Source organism: Papio anubis, chromosome 7 (assembly GCF_008728515.1).
Source record: "Papio anubis isolate 15944 chromosome 7, Panubis1.0, whole genome shotgun sequence".
Classification (NCBI taxonomy): domain Eukaryota; kingdom Metazoa; phylum Chordata; class Mammalia; order Primates; family Cercopithecidae; genus Papio; species Papio anubis.
Window position 1 is genome coordinate 110,597,342 of NC_044982.1, and position 25,155 is coordinate 110,622,496.

The 25,155-nt window shown below is 39.3% G+C and overlaps 1 protein-coding gene across 2 annotated transcripts in view; it reads right to left on the reverse strand.

The window, feature by feature from the left end:
* The window catches only part of IREB2 (iron responsive element binding protein 2), a 63,122-nt gene that overhangs the window by 13,890 nt on the left and 24,077 nt on the right, over positions 1–25,155 (reverse strand). The window contains exons 3-13 of one of the 2 annotated variants that reach the window (XM_031668443.1): positions 24,774–24,939; positions 22,440–22,577; positions 21,316–21,534; positions 17,188–17,257; positions 15,858–16,041; positions 14,418–14,557; positions 11,410–11,581; positions 9,381–9,481; positions 4,659–4,775; positions 3,204–3,363; positions 2,239–2,374 (exon numbers count right to left, since the gene is read on the reverse strand). In XM_031668443.1, coding sequence (XP_031524303.1) covers positions 2,239–2,374; positions 3,204–3,363; positions 4,659–4,775; positions 9,381–9,481; positions 11,410–11,581; positions 14,418–14,557; positions 15,858–16,041; positions 17,188–17,257; positions 21,316–21,534; positions 22,440–22,577; positions 24,774–24,939 — 1,603 coding nt within the window. Of the gene's footprint in view, positions 1–2,238; positions 2,375–3,203; positions 3,364–4,658; positions 4,776–9,380; positions 9,482–11,409; positions 11,582–14,417; positions 14,558–15,857; positions 16,042–17,187; positions 17,258–21,315; positions 21,535–22,439; positions 22,578–24,773; positions 24,940–25,155 lie in introns of those variants that run through there. The other variant, XM_031668444.1, reaches the window with a different exon arrangement.

Here is a 25,155-nt window from a genome sequence, read left to right on the forward strand (position 1 = left end):
AAGCAATTCTGCTCCTCAGCCTCCTGAGTAGCTGGGGCCACAGGCGCTCACCACCAGGCCCAGCTACTTTTTTTGTAAAATAAAAAATAAAAATGCTCAGGCAGGTCTCAAAGCTGAATGCAAATCTTTGAAGAGCCTTAACAGCACTTATCAATGCACAAGAGAATTCCCCCAAATACTACTTGCTAGGAATATAACATGACCTTTTAAAATAATTGATTCTGTACTTCCATCCAAGGGTTTAAAATGTAAACAGGACCTGGCTATAATAACCTGACCAAAGGTCCCAAAAGAGGCACTGTAACTGGGCACTCTGATAGGAGTAATCTCTTAATTATCAACCAGTTAAACCCAAGAAGAGTCCCTGACAATAAATCCAAGATGATACAACTAAAAGATTACAGGCACAGTCCTCTAAATTACTTTCAGATGCTATTCTAAAAGCAAAAAAATCTAAAATTTATCCATTTTGCAAAGGAACTGATGACTCATATGTTCCAAAACAGACACTGAAAATACAGCTAGGCTGGATGTGGTGGCTCAGGCCTGTAATCCGGTCTGAGATGAGTGGATCACTTGAGGCAATGAGGTTGAGACAAGCCTGGCCAACATGGCGAAACTCTGTCTCTACTAAAAATATAAAAATTAGCTGGGTGTGGTGGTGTACACCTGTGGTCCCAGCTACTCAGGAGGGTGAGGTAGGAAGACTGCTTGAGCCTAGGAGGTCGAGGCTGCAATGAGCTGTGACTGCACCACTGCACTCCAGTGTGGGCAACAGAGCAAGACACTGTCTCAAAACCAAAAAATTCCTGCACAACTAGCATCAATTGTTTTGGATTACATAAAAAACGTATGTAATTTTTTTTTTTTGAGATGGAGTCTCGCTCTCTTGCCCAGACTGGAGTACAGTGGCATGATCTCGGCTCACTGCAACCTCTGCTTCCCGGGTTAAAGCAATTTTTCTGCCTCAGCCTCCTGAGTAGCTGGGACTAGAGGTGTGCATCACCATGCCTGGCTAATTTTGGTATTTTTAGTAGAGACGGAGCTTTACCATATTGGCCAGGCTGGTCTCAAACTCCTGGCCTCGTGATTCACCTGCCTCGGCCTCCCAAAGTGCTGGGATTACAGGCGTGAGCAACCGCGCCCAGCCCAAAAATCGTAAGTTACTTTCTCCAAAGTTCAGGGACAACTTAAAATTATGTATTATAGACCCAGTAACCTCATAAAACTAAAATTATGACAATTTTCAGTTAATAAATGCAAACTGTAAGATTTCTTTCTTTTTTGAACTGACCTACACAACTCACAGACATTGTACATACTTGGTATCTTTTCTTGTACTGTAACTGTTATTTGGTTATACTTGTTTGTCTTGTCTTTCCAACTAAGTATCTTGAAGCTAAGACCACATCTCCTACTTCTGTGTATCTGAGCTGGTGCTTTGCTCATTTGATATGCCCAATAAGTGTTTCCTGAGTGATAAGGCATCAAAAATTGTATGGTAATGGCAAGGTAGCAAGTAAAACTAAAGCATATTTTTTCTATCCTCTTTTCTTTTTGTTGTTGTTGTTTTCTGAGAGAGTGTCTCGCTCTGTCCCCCAGGCTGGAGTGCAGTGGCGCAATCTCGGCTCACTGTAAGCTCTGCCTCCCGGGTTCACACCATTCTCCTGCCTCAGCCTCCTGAGTAGCTGGGACTACAGGCACACGCCACCTTGCCCGGCTAATTTTTTGTATTTTTAGTAGAGACAGGGTTTCACCGTGTTAGCCAGGATGGTCTCGATCTCCTGACCTCGTGATCCACCTGCCTTGGCCTCCCAAAGTGCTGGGATTACAGGCGTGAGCCATTGCGCCCGGCCTCTATTTTTTTTTTTGAGATGGAGTCTTGCTCTGTCGCCCAGTCTGGAGTGCAGTGGCAAGATCCTGGCTTACTACAAGCTCCGCCTCCCGGGTTCACGCCATTCTCCTGCCTCAGCCTCCCAAGTAGCTGGGACAACAGGCGCCAGCCACCGTGCCCGGCTAATTTTTTTTTGTATTTTTAGTAGAAATGGGGTTTCACCGTGGTCTCGATCTCCTGACCCTGTGATCCGCCTGCCTCGGCCTCCCAAAGTGCTGGGATTACAGGCGTCAGCCACCGCGCCTGGCTCTCTATCTTCTCTTTGTATATGAAAGGCACAAACAAGCAGCTTCAGTACCTACTGAACACCAATATCAATATGAACAGCGATAGCTGTCACTTACCCAAGCTTACTGAGATACGGTAATACTCCACTTGAACTGAGGTAATGTGTAACCATCCCACTGCCTGGCGATAAACTTGTTCTTATATAAGGTTTAACACGCAGACCAGCTTCAACAGCCTTTTTAGCCAAAAGACCTGCACAGCCAACAAACAATGATTTATTATGCCAATGTTTCTTTCCCTCTCTCACTCATATTAAAGTAAAAAGTGAGAAGTAATTTATTTAACAGATTCATCTCCAATTCAGATTAAAGTATGAATTCATAAACTCATTGTCATTATTTTTTCCACTTTATTCTACTGATTTGCTTCATTTACAACAAATTTAAAATTACAGCAAATATACTAGCCTTTATGTTGAAAATTATTAAGATACAGGCTGACATCATTCACACAACTGGAAACAAAAGATGCACATATATAAGTACACATTAACAAAACCATCTTTTTTTTCTTCTTTTCTTTTTTCTAAAGCGAACCATTTTAAAGTCATAATTACAATAAGCTAAGGGGAATGTAACACATTATACATGGTCTTATACATCGAAGGAAATGTTCCAATGGGCGTACAAATTGATTTCATTTACAATCCTTGCCAAGACAATGATCTTTTACTACTTTTATAACTTTTAATGAAATCTCCCACACTGTTATGGTTAACTTCCAGATAATCAAGAAATACCTGCTAAATAACTATAGTTCTAAATTAACAAGAGAAGCAGATACAACCTAAAATTAATTGATAGGTAAGTTATAGTAAACAGTAAATTTACCTTCAGTGTAATAAAAACAAAATAACATAAATCAAACTCAGGCTCCTTAAGACCTAACTAAAATAATAGAAAGTCTCTCAATATCAAATGTAGACACTCTTGCATCATCTAAGAAACAGAAAGTTACAATAACAGAAAAGCTAACAATAATTAAGGAAAAAAAAAAAGTATGGCCATAAACTACAACCCACCTGCGGCAAGCATGACAGATGGATTGCAATTATTGGTACAACTGATAACTGCAGCAATGACCACTGATCCATGAGACAGCTTATATTCACTTCCTTCATAATGAATGGAGACAATATCCCTTTGTTTTTCAGCTGCAATTTGGAAGCCTTTAAATCCAACCTATACAAATTTCCACAAAAATATAAACTAAACATTCTGAGTATGTACAGAATAAAATACCGGCAGAAAACATAGCAGACTGGACATCTGATGATTTAACATTAAAAATCATATTTGTGAGTGATGCTGAAGGCCCATAACATTCAGTAGTTGTTTAATTCAGCTGAAGCATAAATCTGCATAGGCACAATAGGAGTCTGGTATGTTCACAAGCAAAATTTTTATCTACTAAGGAAGTCCAGCCTACCACTCAGAATCCAGATCTTATTTGGCTTTGTTGTTCTTAATCATCCCTGTTTACAGTAATTCTCAAGAGATGGCACATATTTTTTTCTGCTAAAATGACCCCAAAGATTTCCTCCAAAGGGATCCTGTATGTGTCAGTGTGGTATAGCCGAAACAAGACTGGCTATGAGTTGCTAATTATTGAAGCTAATTAACAGGTACATGGCAATTCAGTGGACTATTTTGTTTTTGTACAAGTTTAACATTTTCTGAACAAAAAGTCAAGAAATCATAAAAAGAAAGGCTCTGAAAGGAAAGTCAAGTACTAGAGATCTCAGAATAGAGAAAGTGACAAGACTAAAACTGTGATTCTGAGACAGAAAATACAAACCCCAAAAAGCCAGAGACCACCTGCTATTCAGTCACATTTACCAAATTTTATGACAGTAGGGCAGGTGTGGTGGCTCATGGCTATAATCCCAGCATTTTGGGAGGCTGAGGTGGGCAGATCACTTGAGGTCAGGAGGTGAAGACCAGTCTGGCCAACATGGTGAAACCCTGTCTCTACTAAAAATACAAAAATTAGCCAGCAATAATGGTTAATCCCAACTACTTTGGGGGCTGAGGCAGGAGAATCACTTGAGCCCGGGAGGGAGAGGTTGCAGTGAGCCGAGATTGTGCCACTGCACTGCAGCTTGGGCAACAAAGTGAGACTCTGTCTCAAAAAAAAGAAAGTTTCTGTAATGATGTATTCAATTATCTATGCTGTTCATCAATACAAGACCCATATGTAGTTATTCAGCATTTAAAAATGAGACGACTGTGACTAACAAACTCAACTTTAAATTGTATATAATTTTACTTGAAATAGACACAATCAATCTCTGATCCTCACAATGGAACTGTACCAAATGACTGACTGGCACATCAGACAGAAGGAAAATAAGGGGGCTGCTGGTGTGTGCCATAATATATAAAACATAGCAGTGAACTGAGTTTATGGGTCACCTTGTTGGTTCTTTACTACTTAGCACAAAGCTGGTTGAAAAACACAGATAACAATAACCTACCTTTTCATTTAAGCAAGCCTGGAAATCGCTTTTCATATCTGTCACAGCAACTCTATCTTGAGGTCTTTTTGGACCACTAACAGATGGAACTATTGAATTCAGATTAATCTGGATCACCTAGGAAATGAGAAAGATAAAGAACAAGGAATCAGAATTTCTTACAATGGATTCCAATTCAAGCATTACTTTCTAAAGCAGAATAAGTATATTCGTATTTATTTTAATGCAATTTGTTTTAATAGTACAATACACCCTCAATCCCAAGAAATAAAGATTTTAAAACAAGCACATTTAAATGTATGAAACATGAAAATTTGCTAAAAGCAAGACTAGTAGATCAGTATGCAATTAAACTACCACAACACCAACTGTACTGCATATACAAAATCTGGTTTCCCAAGTGTTTTTTCTCATAAAGATAAACACTGTCTTAACTGATGTCCAATGATAAAATAGATGCCTGTATCAGCTCTCAACTTATTGCCTCTGAGCTCCAAATTCACCCTCCTTTGCCAGCTCTGTGATCACAGAGGTAAACCGTTAGTAAACATTTCTCCTTTGTCAGCACACATGATGTGACAACTGGTCACTAGAGGGTGCTGAAGGGACACAGCAGAGAAAGGGTTCTTTTTCCTGTTCCAGAGGGTTTCACTGGCCAGCAACCCAAGCTTTTATTCCTTGGTTAAGAAATCGTATTTTTTGTTAAAAATCTCACTTCCCAACTAGATTTTTATTTATTTCTTCTGGTATTTCTATTATTTCCTTCAAGCATTTATGTGAATATAATCAACTCGAAACTTTTCATCATGGCTTTCAACATTATTTTATATCCCTGTTTATTCTGACTGATCCAACTACTTACACTTTATTTATTATTATTATTATTTTTATTGAGAAAAGGTCTCATTCTGTTGTCCAGGCTGGAGCACAGTGGCACAGTCAGGACTAAATGAAGCCTCAACCTCCTGGGCTCAAGTGATCCTCCCGCCTTAGCCCCACAAGCAGCTGGGACTACAGGCATGCGCCACCATGCCTGGCTAACTGAATTTTAGTAGACATGAGGTCCCACTGTGTCACCCAGGCTGGTCCTGAGCTCAAGCAATCCTCCCGCCTTAGCCTCCAAAAATGCTGGGATTACACGCGTGAGTATCCACAACTGGCTTACTTATACTTTCATTTAGTGGATTCAGGTGATCCTAGTCTTTGCCCATAAATATCCATTTAAGAAGTTTCTCTTGAAATCAACATCCTAATGATTTTAATTTCTTTATATAGTCAAGTTTGTTTTTGTTTTTTCTTAAGAGACAGGGTCTTGGGCCGGGCACAGTGGCTCACGCCTGTATCCCAGAAATTTGGCAGGCTGAGGCAGGTGGATCACTTGAGGTCAAGAGTTTGAGATCAGCCTAGCCAACATGGTGAAACCCCGTCTCTACCAAAAATACAAAAAATAGCCGGGCATGGTGGCACGTGCCTGTAATCCCAGCTACTTGGGAGGCTGAGGCAGGAGAATTGCTTGAACCCGGGAATTGGAGATTGCAGTGAGCTGAGATCACGCCACTGCACTCCAGCATGGGTGGGTCTTGCTATCACTCAAGGCTAGGTGCAGTGACTCGATCATAGTTCACTGCAGCTTCAAACTCATGGGCTCAAGCCATCCATCCCTTTTCTGTAGGGACAGGGCCTTGCTTATGATGCTGGTCTTGAACTTCTGGCCTTAAGTAATCCCCTTGCCTTGGCCTCCCAAAGGGTTGTAATTACAGGCATGAGCCACCACACCTGGCCTGGTGAGAATTTTTTTTTTTTTTGAGACAGAGTCTCGCTGTGTTGCCCAGGCTGGAGTGCAGTGGTGCGATCTCAGCTCACTGCAACCTCTGTCTCCCAGGTTGAAGCGATTCTCCTGCCTCAGCCTCCTGAGTAGCTGGGACTATAGGCACATGCCACCACGCCCAGCTAATTTTCTGTATTTTTAGTAGAAACAGGGTTTCACCGTGTTAGCCAGGATGGTCTGGACCTCCTGACCTTGTGATCTGCCCGTCTCGGCCTCCCAAAGTGCTGGGATTATAGGCGTGAGCCACCACACCCGGCCATTTTTTTTCTTTTTTTTTTTAAAGACAGTCTCACTCTGTTGCCTAGGCTGAAATGCAGTTGTGTCATCTCGGCTCACCGCAACCTTCGCCTCTTGGGTTCAAGCAATTCTTGTGCCTCAGCCTCCTGAGTAGCTGAGATTACAGGCCCCCGTCACTACAACTGGCTAATTTTTTTTTTCTTTTTTTGTAATTTTAGTAGAGATGGGGTTTCACCATGTTGGCAACGCTGGTCTTGAACTCCTGACATCAGGTGATCTGCCTGCCTCAGCCTCCCAAAGTGTGGGGATTATAGGCGTGAGCCCACCGCACCTAGCCAAGGGTTTGTAACAGGCATATTTATTTCATTTTATTCTACCACCAAAGTTTTCCCTTTTTCTTATTCTTTCCACTTCTGTAGTTTAAAAAATGTGAAGAAGGAAAATACATGGAAAAAGCACTAGATCTAATAAATAGAGGTGAAAATGATGGAAAATGATCAGAAGTAAAAAGATTTGCCCAAAGTAGCACACAAATTCAATTTCTATGGGTCCTATATGTATTCATTTATTCACCTAACATGTTTACTGAATATCTATTATGTGCCAGCATTGTTCTAGGAGCTGGGGATACAATACCAAACCAAATTTCCTGTCCTCATGGAGTTTAATGAACAGTTAACTAAAACTGTAAAGCCATGTTGTTAGAAACCCTTGACACACTCCTAGAAAATGAATTTTATTAAAATTAAGTCTTTCCTGGAAATGAATTCTGCCTATTTTGATATACATTTCCAACAGATAATCTTTTTTTTTTTTTTTTTTTTGAGACGGAGTCTTGCTCTGTCACCCAGGCTGGAGTGCAGTGGCCAGATCTCAGCTCGCTGCAAGCTCCGCCTCCCAGGTTCACGCCATTCTCCTGCCTCAGCCTCCCAAGTAGCTGGGACTACAGGCGCCCGCCACCTCGCCCGGCTAGTTTTTTGTATTTTTTAGTAGAGACAGGGTTTCACCGTGTTAGCCAGGATGGTCTTGATCTCCTGACCTCGTGATCTGCCTGTCTCGGCCTCCCAAAGTGCTGGGATTACAGGCTTGAGCCACCGCGCCCGGCATTTTTTTTTTTTAGACAGGTTCTCACTCTGTCACCCAGGTTAGAGTGCAGTGGCTCACCACAGCTCACTGCAGCCTTGACCTCCTGGGCTCAAGTCGTCATCCCTACTCAGCCTCCTGAGGATCTGGAACCATGGGAATATGCCACTACTCCTGGCTAATTTCAGGTAAGTATTTACTTAGATTGTAAAATATCTTTAAAACTAATATGTAAGACTGCATAGTAGTGTGTATCTTTAATAAAGGAATTTTGCAAAATACACAAGTAAACCAGATGCAGATAACATCAAAACTGATTATTCTGAAGGCAGATATTACTCTTATCATAAAGTAGAAATAAATTAGAGCAAAGAATTAAGAGTCACTATTACTATTTTAAATACTAAAAAATTAGACTTCATAGGCTGGGCTTGGTGGTTCACACCTGTAACCCCAGCAATTTGAGAGGCCAAGGCAGGAGGGATTGCTTGAGGCCAGGAGTTTAAGACCAGCCTAAGCAACATGGCAAAACCCTCTCTCTACAAAAAAAAAAAAAAAAACCAAAACCCAAAAACCACAACTAGACTTCACAAAATATTACAAAATTCACTACAATAAAACTCTATGTAAAATTAATGAGTAAAACAAAAGTACTGGGCTACAATAACATTACTTAAATAATAATAATGATAATAATAATAATAATGACAATAATAATAATGATAGCTACCCCCTCAGCCAGGCCCAGCGGCTCCTGCCTGTAATCCCAGCACTCTGGGAGGCCAAGGCTAGAGAATCCCTTGAAGCTAGGAGTTTGAGACCAGCCTGGGCAGTAAAAGGAGACCCTGCCCAGGGTCCAAAAAATAATAACATTAAAAAAAATAGTAATATTATAACAAAAAGGGTGGCTCACGCCTGTAATCTCAGGAAGGTGGGAGCTTGAGCCCAGAGGTTGAGGCTACAGTGAACCACGATTGTGCCACTACACTCTAGTCTGGTGAGAGAGCCAGACTGGGTCTCAAAAAGCAAAACAAAAAGATTAGCTACCCTTTACTAAGTATTTACTATGTGTCTGAACTATTCCATGAATTTGTTTTTAATATCTAAGAATCCTTAGAGGCAGATATTATTGTAGTATCTAAGAGATGAGAAAACTGAGGCAGAAAGGCTAAATAAATTGCCCAAGGTTATACAGCTAACATGTCTTAGAGCTGGGATTCAAACCCAGGTGGTCAAGTACTCCAGAATTTCCTTTTTTTTTTTCTTTTTTGACACAAGTCTCACTCTGTCACCTAGGCTGCAGTGCAGTGGCACGATCTCAGCTTACTGCAACTGCTGCCCCACAGGCTCAAGTGATCCGCCCACCTCAGCCTCCCAGGTACCTGGGACTACAGGCACAAGCCATGCCCAGCTAATGTTTGTATTTTTTTTTGCAGTGAAAGGGTTTTACCATATTGCCCAGGCTGGTCTCAAACTCTTGAATTCAAACAATCAACCCACCCCAGCCTTCCAAAGCACTGGGATTACACCACAATTTACACTCTTTACTACTAGGTGGGTTATTCTGCATATACCTGGGAGTATTCAGGTTCTCCTGAAGAATTCTGGTCATTTCGAAACAATTTCACAGCTTTAAGGTATGTTTCCATTGATTCGAGTTTGGCTTTGCTAAAACCTAAAACCAAGATGAACAAACAAAATGCAGTGAGAAATTTCTTTACTTATTTTTTTCAGACAGGGTTTCACTTTGTTGCCCAGGCTGGAGCACAGTCCTGCAATCACAACTCACTGCAACCTTGACCTCCCTAGCTCAAGCAATCCTCCCATGTCAGCCTCCCAAGTAGCATACCACCGTGTCTGGTTATTTTTTTACAAATGTTTGTACAGATGTGGGGGGGGGGGGGGGTCTTTTTTTTTTTTTTTTTGAATAGGGTGGTCTCGAACTCCCAGCCTCAAGAGATCCTCCTGCCTTGGTCTCCCAAAGGGCTGGAATTATGGGTATGAGCCATAACATCCCACCAATAAATTTATTATTTTTAGAAACAGGGTCTCACTGTGTCATCCAGGCTGGAGTACAGTGGTGCCATCATAGCCCATTGCATCTTTGAACTCCTGGGTTCAAGTGATTCTCCTTCCTTAGTCTCCCAAGTAGCTAGGACTACAAGTCTGTACTGCCACGCCTGGCTAATTTTTTATTTTTTATTGTCTTGTAGAAATCAGGGTCTTGCTATGTCGCCCAAGCTAGTCTCGAACTCCTGGACTCATGTGATCCTCCTGCCTCAGCCTCCCAAAGTGCCAGAATCATAGGTGTAAGCCACTGAGCCTGGCCTCGGTAAGGAATTTTGAAATCTTTGGGGGTAAGAGTACTGAATTCCAGTGATGAGCAAGAAACAAATACTATTTACATATTCATTTACATTTCTCTTTCTCCTAATCCTTGAGAATCTACCACGTGAGAAAGCCCAGACTACACAGAGAAACCACATGAGGGTGTTTTGCCTGACAGCCTTACCTAAGTCCTCAGCTGATAGCTCGTAATTTGCTGTCAGACATGCAAGCAGAACAAGCCTTCAGGATTCCAGGCCCTGCCTTTCAAATCTTGCAGTTGAGGCTTGAAACATGAAACAGAGATGAACTGTCCCCACTGTGCCCTGTCTCAATTACCGGCCCACTGAAACCATGAGCTAATAATTACTGCTTGTGCAACCCACTAAATTTTAGGATAATTTGTTACACAAGATCACTAAAATCTTAACTCAAGATTAATAAGCAAGGAATGAGGCACTTCTAACCATTTCTACTTTGAATGTTCTACCAACTCAAATGCAGAAGTTTTGCCTTTGGGGGGATCATTCCCTCCAGGATTCTATATAACCATTTATCAATTTTGCTGTCTGATTAACTAACATAATAATCTGCCCACACACTGAAGAATACTACAATATATCCTCCAAATATATATCTATGCTTAGAAATGAGTAACTCAGCAATGATTACCTCATTAAAGAGATTAAAAAAAGAGATCTTACTTTATAAAGAGCAGCCTTATGAAATATCAACATTATCTTGTTTTATAGGTACTTTCTACTTTAATCTAAACAGTCAATAGAAGAGTGACCAAAATTCCTAGTTAATCAGGTGACAAAAAATTTGGAACCTGTGGTCCTATGTTGTTTTTTGCAAAATTTTGTGCTTCTTCTTCTTTAGATAGAAAACTGGTTCCCAAACCCCTTTGTCTGATAGCTCCTCTACTCTTGGTTGTAGAAGGGGACTGCTGTAAATATGTTTAAGGCTGACTTCCATTAAACTGCAATCTCTGACCCCTAAGTAGAGGTGGAGGTATCCATTATTTTGGGGAAACAGTCAAGTCAGGACCAATGGTTTGAATAATTCCTTTAAATTGTTTTCAATGCGTCACAGTGAACTAGGGTTTGAGGACACAACACTCTTTAAAGACATCTGATGTTTGCTTGGAAGTTGTTGTTTCAACATAATGTAATTTTGTGAATATTAAATAACATGTATAAGGTAGTCATTTATAAAATATTATCAAACACATTGGAAATGTAACATGCTTATTCTAATGATCTTTTATCTTCTTACCTGTATGTTCTAAATGTTTTAATGTCACATTGTCAACAGGGAAAAAGCTGAGGATAGCACCATATTCCGGACACATGTTTGCTATTGTAGTTCGATCAACTATAGATAATTGTGAAACTCCACTTCCAAAAAACTCAACAAACTTTCCAGCCACTCCTACTTGCCTGAGGTGCTATAAAAGGGATACACAGAAACACATACAAAATTGCAAAGACAAGATTAGCAAGGATTGTTTGAAAACTATAAAATATAATTTTTAATCAATACTAGTGATGGTGAAGGAATGAGATCCTTCGTTGTCCTTAAGAATCAATTCATTCTGGTTTTGGGGGTATTTTAACATAAGGAGTAAAGACTGGTCCAATGTCACTGTTAATCAGGGTAGAAAGGGGCCTGAAAGCTCAAGGTGGCTATAATTAGCATTTTCATGTCTTTGAAATCAGGGCACATCAACTCAATAGTGTGTCTGTTTAGCTGGCAGCCCTTTTCTTTCTTTCTTTTAGAAACAGGGTCTCACTCTGTTGCCCAGGCTGGAGTGCAGTGGTGTGATCACAGCTCACTGCAGCTTCCAACACTCCAGCTCTAGCAACCCTTCCATCTTAGCCTCCCGAGCAGCTGGGAACTACAGGCATGTGCCACCACACCCAGCTAATTTTTTTTTTTTTGAGACGGAGTCTCACTCTGCCACCCAGACTGGAGTGCAGTGGCCAGATCTCGGCTCACTGCAAGCTCCGCCTCCCCGGTTCACGCCATTCTCCTGCCTCAGCCTCCCGAGTAGCTGGGACCACAGGCACTCGCCACCTTGCCCGGCTAGTTTTTTTGTATTTTTTAGTAGAGACGGGGTTTCACTGTGTTAGCCAGGATGGTCTCGATCTGACCTCGTGATCTGCCTGTCTTGGCCTCCCAAAGTGCTGGGATTACAGGCTTGAGCCACCGCCCTTGGCCACCCAGCTAATTAAAAAAAATTTTTTTTTTTTGTAAAGACAGGGTCTTACAGTGTTGACCAGGCTAGTCTTGAACTCCTGGCCGCAAGTGATGCTTCTGCCTTGGCATCCCAAACTGCTGGGATTACAGGTGTGAACCACTGCATACAGCCCCTTGTTCTTTCTTAGCAGTGCATAAAACAGTGGTGTTTGTTAACCACTGATGGCATCTTAGACTTAATGAAATACTAATAGACTGACGAAACTGTATATTTAAATAAAAAATTATATACTGACTATAAAAATTTTTCAAATTGTAATTACTGGCCAGTGTTTACAGCATCTTTAATCACAGGCAAATCCCACTTTGGTAGAATTTATTAACATGTGGTTTCAAACTTAATTCCTTCTAAAATTATTTTTCTTGGTTATTATACTCTCAAGTAACCCAACCAGTTATTCGTCTTTTCTAAATTGTAAAATGGTCTCAGATTGGTATACGAGTGACTAAGGAGGTGACTAAGAATGAAACTATCCTCAATCTATGAATAATATTAAGCCCTAACATTTTATAAGTGCCAGGGATCACTTAATCCAAACCCTTTTTTATAGATACAGAAACTCAAACCCTAAGTGTAAAGATGTTTCCTCATGTATGGTTATATTTTTTAGGATGAGAGAAATACAGATTAGATATTACAAACCAAAAGCTGCTCTCATCAGAAAAACAACACAGGATTACTCCTGTAAGGATCATAAATGGAACAGGGTCTCAAAAAAGAAGTAATAATATATTCAATAAATGTAAACATACTTAATAGTTTAATTTTTTAACAATAAATTAAAATGTCAAAACACACATAGTAATATTGTCAGGAAAAAACAGCCAGAGAAGGCTAAAAAGTTGCATTAATTTTCAGGATGTCTAAAGTAAAGAATTGATTTCTGTAAAAACATAATGGGATATTCCTTTTCCTTTAGAAATAATCCTGCAATTCCCAATTGACTTCTTGATCTTTTGGTACCATACATTGAATCAATAATTTCTCTAAGATGCCAAATTCTTTTCTAATTAGGGAAGAAGGATCAAGACCAAATGCTGGGAGGGAGGCATTATCATTTTCTTAAACTGGAGCATCCAGAAAGCCTTCATATCAATAATCTAAGCAAAAATGCTGAGACTGATACTCCTGAAAGCCTTTGTACCAATCATCTAACCAAAAATGCTGAGATTGGGATCCAAATTGGAATTACATGTGGAACATTTTCCAGGTACAATCGTTTAACAAAATAGGACTTAATCATTAAAATAAAGTTAGTAAAAGCCAGACATTTAGAAGAAGAGTTACAAATTATTATTCACTAGGAAATCCGTGAGTCTGTGTATTAATACGCTTAAGAAGCTCAGTATACATATTGAAGTTCTGCAGCCAGTATTTTAGAAATTCAGAGAAAAGGTTTTTACATAATCCAGAGAAATGTTAAAACGGCAAAAGAAAAATGATATATCACATTTCTACAGTCCATGTTTTTGAAAGCATTACTTAGTAGAGCAACAGTTTCTAATGGGCAAATAATTTAAAGAAGATACAATTAACTTTTGCTAAACATTTTTTAAAAATTCACGTAGAAAAATGAAAAAACATCATGTAGTCAGCAAGTGTTCATTAAGGCAACAAGGCACTAATAAGGCATAATGGTTAAGAGAATGGACTCAAGAATCTGACTGCCTGAAATCTTTGTTCTACCCCTTACTACTCAGCCCTTCGACCCTTTGGTAAGTCACTAAACCCTACACTGTACCTTAGTTTTCTCAGTTACAATGAGAATAGTAATAGCACCCATCTCACAGACTTGTTACAAGGAATAAACGAGCTAACATAAGTGAACACAACAAATTTCTTTGTATTTATTAGTACAAAGTAAATGCTACATTTGTTGTTATTACTATAACTATGATGACATGGCTAATGTCAGAGACCTGAGGATGCAGTAATGAACCCAAATCCCTGCTCTCATAGGGCTCTTCCATTTTTATAAAAATAATGTTCACTAAGTTGTAGAGCTACCACAACTTTAACTTACCTTTGTAATACCAAGAACAACATCTATGGATGTAACAAAAGGGTTTGATGACCCAGTTAACTCACATCCAACCACCTCTGGTAAAGTAAGAGAAACTGGCAGACCAAGCATAACTGCTTCTGTTTCAATGCCTCCAACCCCTAATGTAATAAAGACAGGTATATTAGCACCGTATATTTAAAGATAATTTATCTCTGTAACATCTGAGTCTCTAGGTGTTTCATGAGCTTGTCTTACACAGTACTTTACAGAGTTGCTATATTGCTATTAATGTAGACACTGAACCCAAGGCTTCCCAAAAGAAATGACTCCACGCGCATGGTCAAAAAACTATTATTTTACCTTTATATTCAAGACAAAGTATTAGTTTTAAGTATATTCAAGTTAAAATACTAGTTTAAGTATTCATTATGCTAGGCACTGTACTGTATTCAAGATACAGATAAAAACAAAATCCAGTCTCTGCCAACCTCAACAAGTTCAGTCTAATGAAAAAGGACAAAAAATTCAACAATTATAACACGCTGTGAAAGAGTAAGTTTACAAAGTGAGGTACACTGAACTCGGCAAGGGAGTTAAGGCTTTCAGAAGATAACTGAGGCCAGTCTTGGATGAGTTAACAGTAGACACATTTCAACAAAGTCATGGTCGGCAGAATGCATTCTGCCAGAAGAAATAGCCTATGCAAAGTCATGGGGTATAAAAGAGCACAGTTAGCTGGGCTCAGTGGCTCACGCCTGTAATTCCAGCACTTTGGGAGGCCGAGGTAGGTGGATCACTTAAGGCTAGGAGTTCGAGACCAGCCAGGCCAACACGGCAAAACTCCATCTCTACTAAAAATACAAAAATTAGCTGGGTGTGGTGGCATGTGCCTGTAGTCCCAGCTACTTGGAAGGTTGAGGCATGAGAATCACTTGAACCCTGAAGGTGGAGGTTGCAGTGAGCCAAGACTGTGCCACTGCACTCCAACCTGGGTGACAGAGCAAGATTCTGTCTCCAAAAAAAAAAAAAGAGACAGCCCATATAAGTAAAGAAATGACTAGTCTCTAAGATGGGTGTTGGTGAGTGGCTAAAGGGACACCAGAGGTTGTGAAGGGCCTTGTATAAAATGGCAAGAAATGTGGACTAATAAAGAAGACCAGGAGAAGCCACAAAATACCTTAGACAAAGAAGCAACCTTTGTAGACATATCATCATCATTCAATTACTTCACAAATGGTAGTGCTGTGCTAGGCACTGTGTAAATTTCTTTTGATAAATCCTCTTTTACAACACTGATCACAAACTCTCGATTAATATTTTGTTGTTGCTGCTGCTATTACAGATGAAAAACACGGAGCCTCAAAGAGGCTATAAAAACTCAATAATTTATGTTCTTTTACAATGTTCTTGACATTCTTAACCCCAAAAGAAATGAAATATATTTAGTCATTTACTTACCCCACCCCAGAATCCCTAAACCATTCACCATCGTTATATGTGAATCCGTGCCGACTACACTGTCTGGGAAGAGGAGGTCCTTTTCTTCAAAAACCACTCTTGATAAATATTCTAAGTTTACTTGATGAGCCATTCCAGTTCCAGGAGGGATTACTGCCACATTCTTAAAAACTCTTGAACTCCACTATATTTTGTTTAAATTTAAGAAATACAAATGTTAGTATATGAATCTGTGTTCACAATCAAGGTGTAATATTAACACTACAAATATTTTAACTAATGTTCAATACAGTAAATACAAAGTTCATTATCACATAGTTAAAAACAAAGATACAGATACTGAACCTAAATACATTTTTTATTAAGACACCCTTTAGGTCAAACAAAAATGTTTAAAAAGTCCAGACAAATGACAGTATTCAACTGTGTTCCAAAGATTCTCAGGAATGGGAAGAAAGAAAGGCTCAGTGTACAAGGCTCCCTCCAAGCTCTCTCTCCTAAACTAGAGCCACTGTTTTCATCTTTCTTTACACAATGGGGTTTCCAATAAGATTTCATTTGAGGCACAAAAGCGTTCTACTACTACAATGCCTTTAGAAACTACTAAAGTGGCTGGGCAGAGTGGCTCATGTCTGTAACCGCAGCACTTTGGGAGGCTGAGGTGGGCAGATTGCTTGAGGTCAAGAGCTCAAGACCAGCTTGGCCAACATGGCAAAACCCCGTCTTTACTAAAAATACAAAAATTAGCCAGGCAGTGGTGCACACCTGTAATCCCAGCTACTCAGGAGGCTGAGGCATGAGAATCGCTTGAACCCAGGAGGCGGAGGTTGCAGTGAGCCAAGATCACACCACTGCACTCTTGTCTGGGCAAGAGCATGACTCTTCCTCAAAAATAAAAATAAATAAATAAATAAATAATAAAATAATAAACAGGCCAGGCACAGTGGCTCATGCCTGTAGTCCCAGCACTTTGGGAGGCCGAGGCAGGTGGATTACCTGAGGCCAGAGGTTCAAGACCAGCCTGGCCAACATGGTGAAAACCAAACTCTACTAAAAATACAAAAATTAGCCAGGCGTGGTGGTGTGAGCCTCTAATCCCAGCTACTCGGGAGGCTGAGGCAGGAGAACTGCTCGAACCTGGGAGGTGGAGGCTGCAGTAAGCTGAGATCATGCCACTGGACTCCAGCCTGGGTAACAGCGAGATTCTGTCTCCCCACCCACCCCCCACCAAACAAACAAACAAACAAACAAAAACAACTAAAGATATAAAAATTGTACCTATCATTAGTTTATATATTACAATACAAAAATTTCCCTGAATCATTTATACCTTAAAAAACTGAAGCCTCTCTCGATTTCTGCCGAATTCTACTTCTTGATTTTTTAACACTGTTTCAGGTCTAAAAGGAAGAAGAGCTGGCATTAAATGTATGTGTTACAAAAAATACTTGCCTTGTTTCTTTCTAAGTCATCATTCTTAGGCATATATATATATACACAAATATATTATTAAAATCTTTGGAAGAACTATTTATTAGGTTTCTCAGAATTATTCTTTTTCAACAAAGTTCTGCTTTAAAATAACACACTAGAAAACTACAAAAATGAGTTGTACTTTACGGAGTGTAAGAAAGCCACATTACACCAATGTCCAAACCTGTACTTAAAGTGATAATAAAAATACACTGTTGGGTTATCCACTTCAAGAAAAGAGGACGGTAGTAGCTTCGACAAGCATGTACTTTCCTCCCCACCTGGCTCTTGTGCCTGTTAAACTAGGAGATGGGTGCTAATTATTGCTATGCGGCATTGATGAACAATATCTCAACATCATTTTATAGTTTAAAACCAGCTTTTTGCAAAAATATTTCATTTATCTCATACCAAAAGAAGGCTCTACTTTATGTATAAGTAACAGTTCACTTTACATGGATTATATAGTTTATAGGAATTATTTAAGAGACAAAAATAATTGACCTCTATGCAGTAACATAGTACCATTTTTAGAAAATTATTTCTATCTAATAGATATTTTAAAAAATTATTTCAAACAGCTTTAAGCTGGTTCTTTTACCTGCCAGCTGGTGACTGGGTGTTCACTAGACTATCAATATAACTTAGATTACACATGTCCTCCAGGGACCAGATTATTAGTCCAGATAATTACAGTTGTTTAATAGTCAACTTTTTTTGAGACGGAGTTTCACTCTTGTTGCCCAGGCTGGAGTGGGAGTGCAATGGCGTGATCTCGGCTCACCGCAACCTCTGCCCCACTGGGTTCAAGCGATTCTCCTACCTCAGCCCCCTGAGTAGCTGGGATTACAGGTATGTGCTACCACACCCAGCTAATTTTGTATTTTTAGTAGAGATGGGGTCTCTCCATGTTGGTTAGGCTGGTCTCAAACTCTCGACCTCAGGTGATCGATCTACCCCCCTCAGCCTCCCAAAGTGCTGGGATTACAGGCGTAAGCCACCACACCCGCAAAACTTTTTTTTTTTTTTAAACAAAGATTACTTTAATAATTCATAGTTGAGTCATCTTTTGAAGCCAAGCATATCTTAGGGAGATTTTTTCAGGGCCTCAGGGAACACAGCTTTCTGAGCCACTCCAATTATTTTACCTTTCAACAGCACTTATGGCTACAAAGTGCCATATAAACATTTATGGGCTCACAACCTGACTTCAAATAGGGGGTAATTTGAAGTGCCAAAGGTTATGCTCTCATCTTTCTACTCAACTTTTTAACTCTAATTAATACTTCATTGACATATTAAAGGATACCAATGAGTCACTATTATCACATAGCCAGGAACTACAATAAAATCTATCTTAATGCTTTGTAATTCAGAGTCAAAATTATGGGGAAATGTTACAGAAGATTGGATTTTTAGAAACAAAAATATAGCACTAAGCATTTACGATGTGCCAGTTATAAAAAGAAACAAAAACTAAAGAAATCAATGATTTTGAATCAATAAATCTGCCTTTTCAGGAAATTAATTTCTGTATAAGAGGTGTTAATCTCAAAAGTCAACATGTTCCTAACAACCAGGACAACTAGGCAACAGGAACAAGAAAGCGATTACATAAAACTGTCAAAATTTGATGGCAAAAGACTCACAGATTATACTGAATCCTTAGAAAGGAAGAGCATATGAGGTCACTATAACCTGTGGCTTTATAAAAATCTTAAGCCTAAAATTTTAGAACTAGGCAGAATTTGGAAGATCCGGTCAGGAACAAAGGAATTAACGTATTATTTGGTACTTAGGATAAATGAATGGACATTACTCTTAGCTACTCTAAATCTTAAATGTGTTAAACTTTTTAAAACCTAAAGTGTAAGTATTTTTTACTAAATTAAAAAAACAAGGCCAGGTGGAGTGCCACATACCTGCAGTCCCAGCACTTTGGGAGGCCAAGGTGGGATGACTGCATGAGCAAAGTTCAAGACCAGCCTGGGCAGCATAGTGAGACTCCATCTCTACCCCCAAAAAAGGTAGATAAAATTAGTCAGGCCTGGTAGTGTGTGCCTGTAGTCCCAGCTACTCTGGAGGCTTAGGCAGGAGGATCACTTAAGCCCAGGAGTTGGAGGCTGCAGTGGACTACAGATGGTGACACTGCACCCCAGCCTGGGTAACAGAGACCCCCCCATCTCAAAAAAAAAAAAAAAAAAAAAAAGACCGTTTACTAACAATGGGATAAATTGTTATATTTTACATGAATTATTTAAACTAAGACAAAAACAATTCACATAACTCTCTTAAAAATAAAAATACGGCTGGGCACAGTGGCTCATGCTTATAATCCCAGCATTTTGGACAGCCAAGGTAGAAGGATCACTTGAGACCAGGAGTTCGAGACCAGTCCGGGCAACACAGTAACACCCCTTGTCTACAGAAAAAATTAGCCAGGCATGGTGGTGCGTGCCTGAAGTTCCAGCTACTTGGGGAGCTGAGGCGGGAGGATCACCTGAGTCCACGAGGTCAAGACTGCGGTGAACCATGCTTATGCCACCGCACTTCAGCCCAGGCAATAGAATAAGACTCTGTTTCAAAACAAAACAAAAAAACCCACTTTGGAAGGTCAAGGCAGGAAGATCACTCGAGCCTAAGAGTTTGAGACCAGCACAGGCAACATAGTCAGACCCTGTCTCTAAAAATAAATAAATAAATTTTAAAAGTTTGGAAACTTTATAGTATATATTTTAAAAAGTCATAGGACTCCTTTCCCCGCCCCCCCCCCGAGACAGAGTCTTGCTCTGTCACCCAGTGGCATGATCTCGGCTCACTGTGATCTCTGCCTCCTGGTATAAGCAATTCTCGTGCCTCAGCCACCAGAGTATCTGGGATTGCAGGTACCTGCCACCATGCCTGGCTAATTTTGTATTTTTAGTAGAGATGGGGTTTCGTCATGTTTGCCAGGCTGGTCTCGAACTCCTGACCTCAGGTGATCCGCCTGCCTCGGCCTCCCAAAGTGCTGGAATTCCAGGCATGTGCCACCTCACTTGGCCATAGAACTCTTTTTCTTATTTAAAAAAATTATCTATTAGGAAATGAAGCCAAATCCTAGGAATAGAATTATTTTGTAGGCATATTTACTACTTTCCATGTTACCATATAGAAAATCATTTATTTAAAATAACTTACTAGATTTGAAACATAAAAAATAAAAATTTTATTGTTAACATAGGGTTTTTTTTTTTTTTTTTTTTTTTTGAGAGAGTCTCATTCTGTCATGCCCAGGCTGGAGTGCAGTGGCGTGATCCTGGCTCACTGCAACCTCTACCTCCTGGGTTCAAGAGATTCTCCTGCCTCAGCCTCCTGAGTAGCTGGGACCACAGGGGCATGACACCACACCCAGGTAATTTTTTGTAGAGACAGGGTTTCACCATGCAGCCCAGGATGGTCTCAAACTCCTGAGCTCCAGTGATCCACCTGCTCTGGCTTCCCAAAGTGCCAGGATTATAGTTGTGAGCCACCATGCCCAGCCAACATAGAGCACTTAATGCAATAGGAAAAGATAAGAAATCCCCTAGTAGGAAAAAAATGCTAAAAATATATACAGGGAATTAACATAAGAAATATGAATGACATTATAATGAGTATACGAATGGTACAAATGTACTAAAGTAAAAATTTTAGTTTAAAATGAGACCCCATTTTCTGCTTACAATCGTCAAAAAGATAAATTATATTTACAGATAAATCTTAAGAAAGGTTTGTTTTCTTAGTAATGGTAACAGAGAATGGTACTTAGAGATCACCATTTTCACTAAATTTACTTCTTTTAGTATAACAGGAAATACATATAAAAATTCAATCCAGTACTTAAGTGTGAAGGTAACATATTAGTTACAATACAACATAGTAATTGGGTGGGAATGAGAATAAATTTGATTTTCTTAACTGGAAAATAACCTGGTCTTAATAAACACTAAGAAAAACAATCTCATACTCAGGCACTGGTTGCAAATGAAAAGGACACAGGATGGGTGTATTCTCAATCTGTGAAGAAAATGTTCCTGAGTTTCGGCCTAGTTCTCCAGAATCACAAGATCCTCGGCAGGTAGTCTGGCCTCTGCAGGGAAGCTTCTTAGGCTGCACTTTAAGTGGAGAAAGCTTTCCTGCTTTCTGCAGGTCACCACCTCCAGGGTTTGGTGCATTCTGTATTGCACTGTCATTCCAAAAAGAAAACAAAATAAAGCCATTTAAAAGCGACAAAAATTAGCTCTTAAAAAAAAAGCACACTAGCAACGCTATCTAGAAGTAACTGAATGATGTTTGAAGGCTACTGTATCATTTAACTCAGGTTTCAAAGGCAAATCTCAGATTATATATATATGTGTGTATATATATAAAACAGGTCATTTAAATTTACAGAAATGAAAACATAATTCTAAGAGTCCAGTAAAATCACTTTCATATACTCTACTAATTCACATAACTTTTAGCAAGTACTGAAACAGATTGTTTCCCCCTAACAACTTAAAAGAAATTTAGAGCTACAGTTTATCTCGAGGGCAAAATCTCTCTCATGGGCTATAATAAATTACAGTCTTATTCCACTACTCCTGGGAATGTTTTTAAAAAGTTAATTTATGGCAACAGAAATATGTCTTCTCTAGTTTGGTCTTAGTCAAAGGGGCCTTATAAATACAAGATACTTATTTCAGTGGAAGGAAAATAGAGCTTTAGTGAGTTCAATGTTTTTAATCACCAAATAATTAAAACCATTCACGGCTCACATCTTTCGATTCTTTCTGAAAGACAAGTAGGTTAAAAAACAAAAAGGAAACAAAGACTGAATTCAGAGGTTCACTCCAAAAGGCAGGTCCTAGGCGTATACATTTCTACCAAAAATGTCAGCAGAAATACACAAATATGAAAATAACTTTACACTCAGACTAATTCCAAAAAAACCCACCATTCCAAACTTTTCACCAGTTTTAGCTTTTATATACTAGCCAATACTAAATTTAGCATACTTTTCTCTGCCATAAATTATCTCTATTCCTTTTCCTCTACACGACACATTTCCAGTCAGTTAACTTGCATGGCTGTCTATCTGTATTGACGTACCATTTACTGAAGTCAATTTGTAAAGAATGGTCAACTGTAAGATCTGTTGGACAAGCAGGATGGACTTTCTTAGGATCACCTCCAAGAGTTTTCACTGCCTCCCTCATAGCAGCAAAATCCACCATTGCCGGTATTCCACTAAAAAATAAAGAATGGTCAAATTATAGTCCAAATTGTTTTTTATACATGCTTAATAAATGATCAATATAAACTGTTTCATTTTCGCATTTTAAAAGTATCCCTGTCTAGTTTACATTCATTTTTCATAATGTAGTTATTATCTAAATTTAGGAGTATCCTGGTTTAATGGGAATTAACATTAAACATTATCTAAGGACTGAATTACTTGGGCAAATGTGCCAAAAATAATAAGAGAGAATTTTTGGAGGCATAAGTGAACTTCAAGGAAACTGCCTGTGAAACTCTCTTTCGCCATGTATTTTTTTTGATGCACCCTCCCCTTTTCCTAGTTCCACCCCCTTCTGCCTAGTGCCTTCATGTTACCCCAAAGCTATCCACAGTAGCTTTTGCCATTTTACATTCATTCACCCATCTATCCAGCCAAATATATAACAAGCATTATCAAATACCTTCAGTGTGCTAGATACCAATGGTACAAGGCCAAGTCAGACATAGTTCTGGCTCTCAAAAAATTTTAGGGAAGATAATGATTACAGAATAGTATCGTAAGTACTATAATAGCTGCATAAATTAACAGCTTGAGGCCAGGAGGTTGATGCTGTAGTGAACTATGATCACGTCACTGCACTCCAGCCTAGGTGACAGAGTGTTGACTGTATCTCAAAATAAGATCAAGTTTTCAATATGTTAAGTTTGAGAAACCTATTGGCTATGTGGAAATCATAAGCAGGTAGTTAAGCAAAAGCAGTTTCTGAATAAATAGTGTAAGAAATACCATTTATTTCTTATGCGGCTATGTATCGCAAGTACTGTAATGGCAGCATACATAGGTTACAAAGAGCTGTGGCACACAAACCAGATTTGAGTGAGTGGCTGAAGAGGATGTTCTAGCTAACCCCTATGCCTCTTTCAAAACTCAGCTCAAGGTTAACTCTTCCAATAAATAATCCCTGGACACCCAGATCAGGCAAAATCTTTCAGAGTATGGTAAAGGCTCTGGATTTTGTTTTAAGTGTGATGGAAGCCAGCTGGTATATAGAGGGATAATATGACTTGATTAACATTTGTAACCAAGTCACTCCATCTTCTGTGTAAAGAACAGACTATTGATTCCAAGTGTGACAGCAAGGATACCAGTTAAGAGACTATTGCAGTTACAGTCCAGGTTAAGAGAGAATGGGACTAGAACCACAACGACAGTGATAGAGGTGGAAAGAAATAATTGGACACAAGATATATTTCAAAGGTAGCACTGACAGAGCTTGCTGATAGACTGGTTAGAGGGTATTAAAGAAAGAGAAAAATCAAGGCTAACTCCTAGATTTGAAGCCTAAACAAATGGGAGCATATGGTGACATTTACTATAACAGAAAAGACTTAGAAAGAAATAGGTGAGTTGAGACAGACAATCAAAAAATCAAGTTTTGATGGCTGGGTATAGTGGCTCATGCCTGTAATCCCAGAGCTTTGGGAGGCAGAGGCAGGAGGATCGCTTGAGCCCAGGAGGTTGAGGCTGCAGTGAACTATGACTGCATTACTGCACTCTGGCCTAGGTGACAGAGTGAGGCTCTACCTCAAAATAAAATCAAGTTTTCAATATGTTAAGTTTGAGAAACCTATTGGTTACATAGAGATCATAAGAAGGTAGTTAAGCAAAAGCAGTTTTTGAATAAATGGTATACAAAACAGGTGCCTAATTTTTAATGAATTGCTTCAGTTTAGAAAGGGCAAAATTTTTAAGTTTATAAACTAACCTTAAAATTAAAAAAACAAAACAAAACAAAAAAACAGAGCCATCCATCAGGGAGTCTGAATTTTTATTTTTTTTCTATTTTTAGAGACAGGGTCTTTCACTGTCACCCAGCCTGGAGTGCAGTGGTGGGATCACAGCTCACTGCAGCCTCAACCTCCTGGGCTCAACTAATCCTTTTGCCTTAGTTTCCAGAGTAGCTAGGACTACAGGCATGCACCACTATATTCAGCTAATTTTTAAATTTTTTTTTTTGTACAGACAGGGTCTCACTATGTTACCCACACTGATTGCAAACTCCTGGGTTCAAGTGATCTTCCTGCCTTGGCCTCCCAAAGTGCTGGGATTACAGGTGTCAACAACCACACCCAGCCAAGAGTCTCAATTTTAAAAAGGAAACACACTCTAAGAGTTCATTTATGAAAAATAAACCCATTACTTACGTAAAATCTTGAAGAAGAACACGGGCAGGGAAAAAGGGCACTTCAACATTGCTTTGTTTGGTTTTCCAGTCTAAAATGTTCATAACATCTTCCTTCTTCATTAAAAAGCCATCACAATTCCGTACAGCAGCTTCCAACAAGACCCGTATTGAATAAGGCAGAACATCTGATTCAATAAAATATTACGATTAACAAGCAAACAGTCATACCTATATATTATTTTTAAAATGCCACAGCAAAAAGTTAGATAAAGACAAAAATGCAGGTTTCTCAATTTAAACAGTTCATTTTTAGTCTAACAAACTAGAGTATAACATCATTCATGTTAACATCAGGTGTTTTGTAACTGACTTTCCTGTACATAACCTCAAAGCCCTGAAAA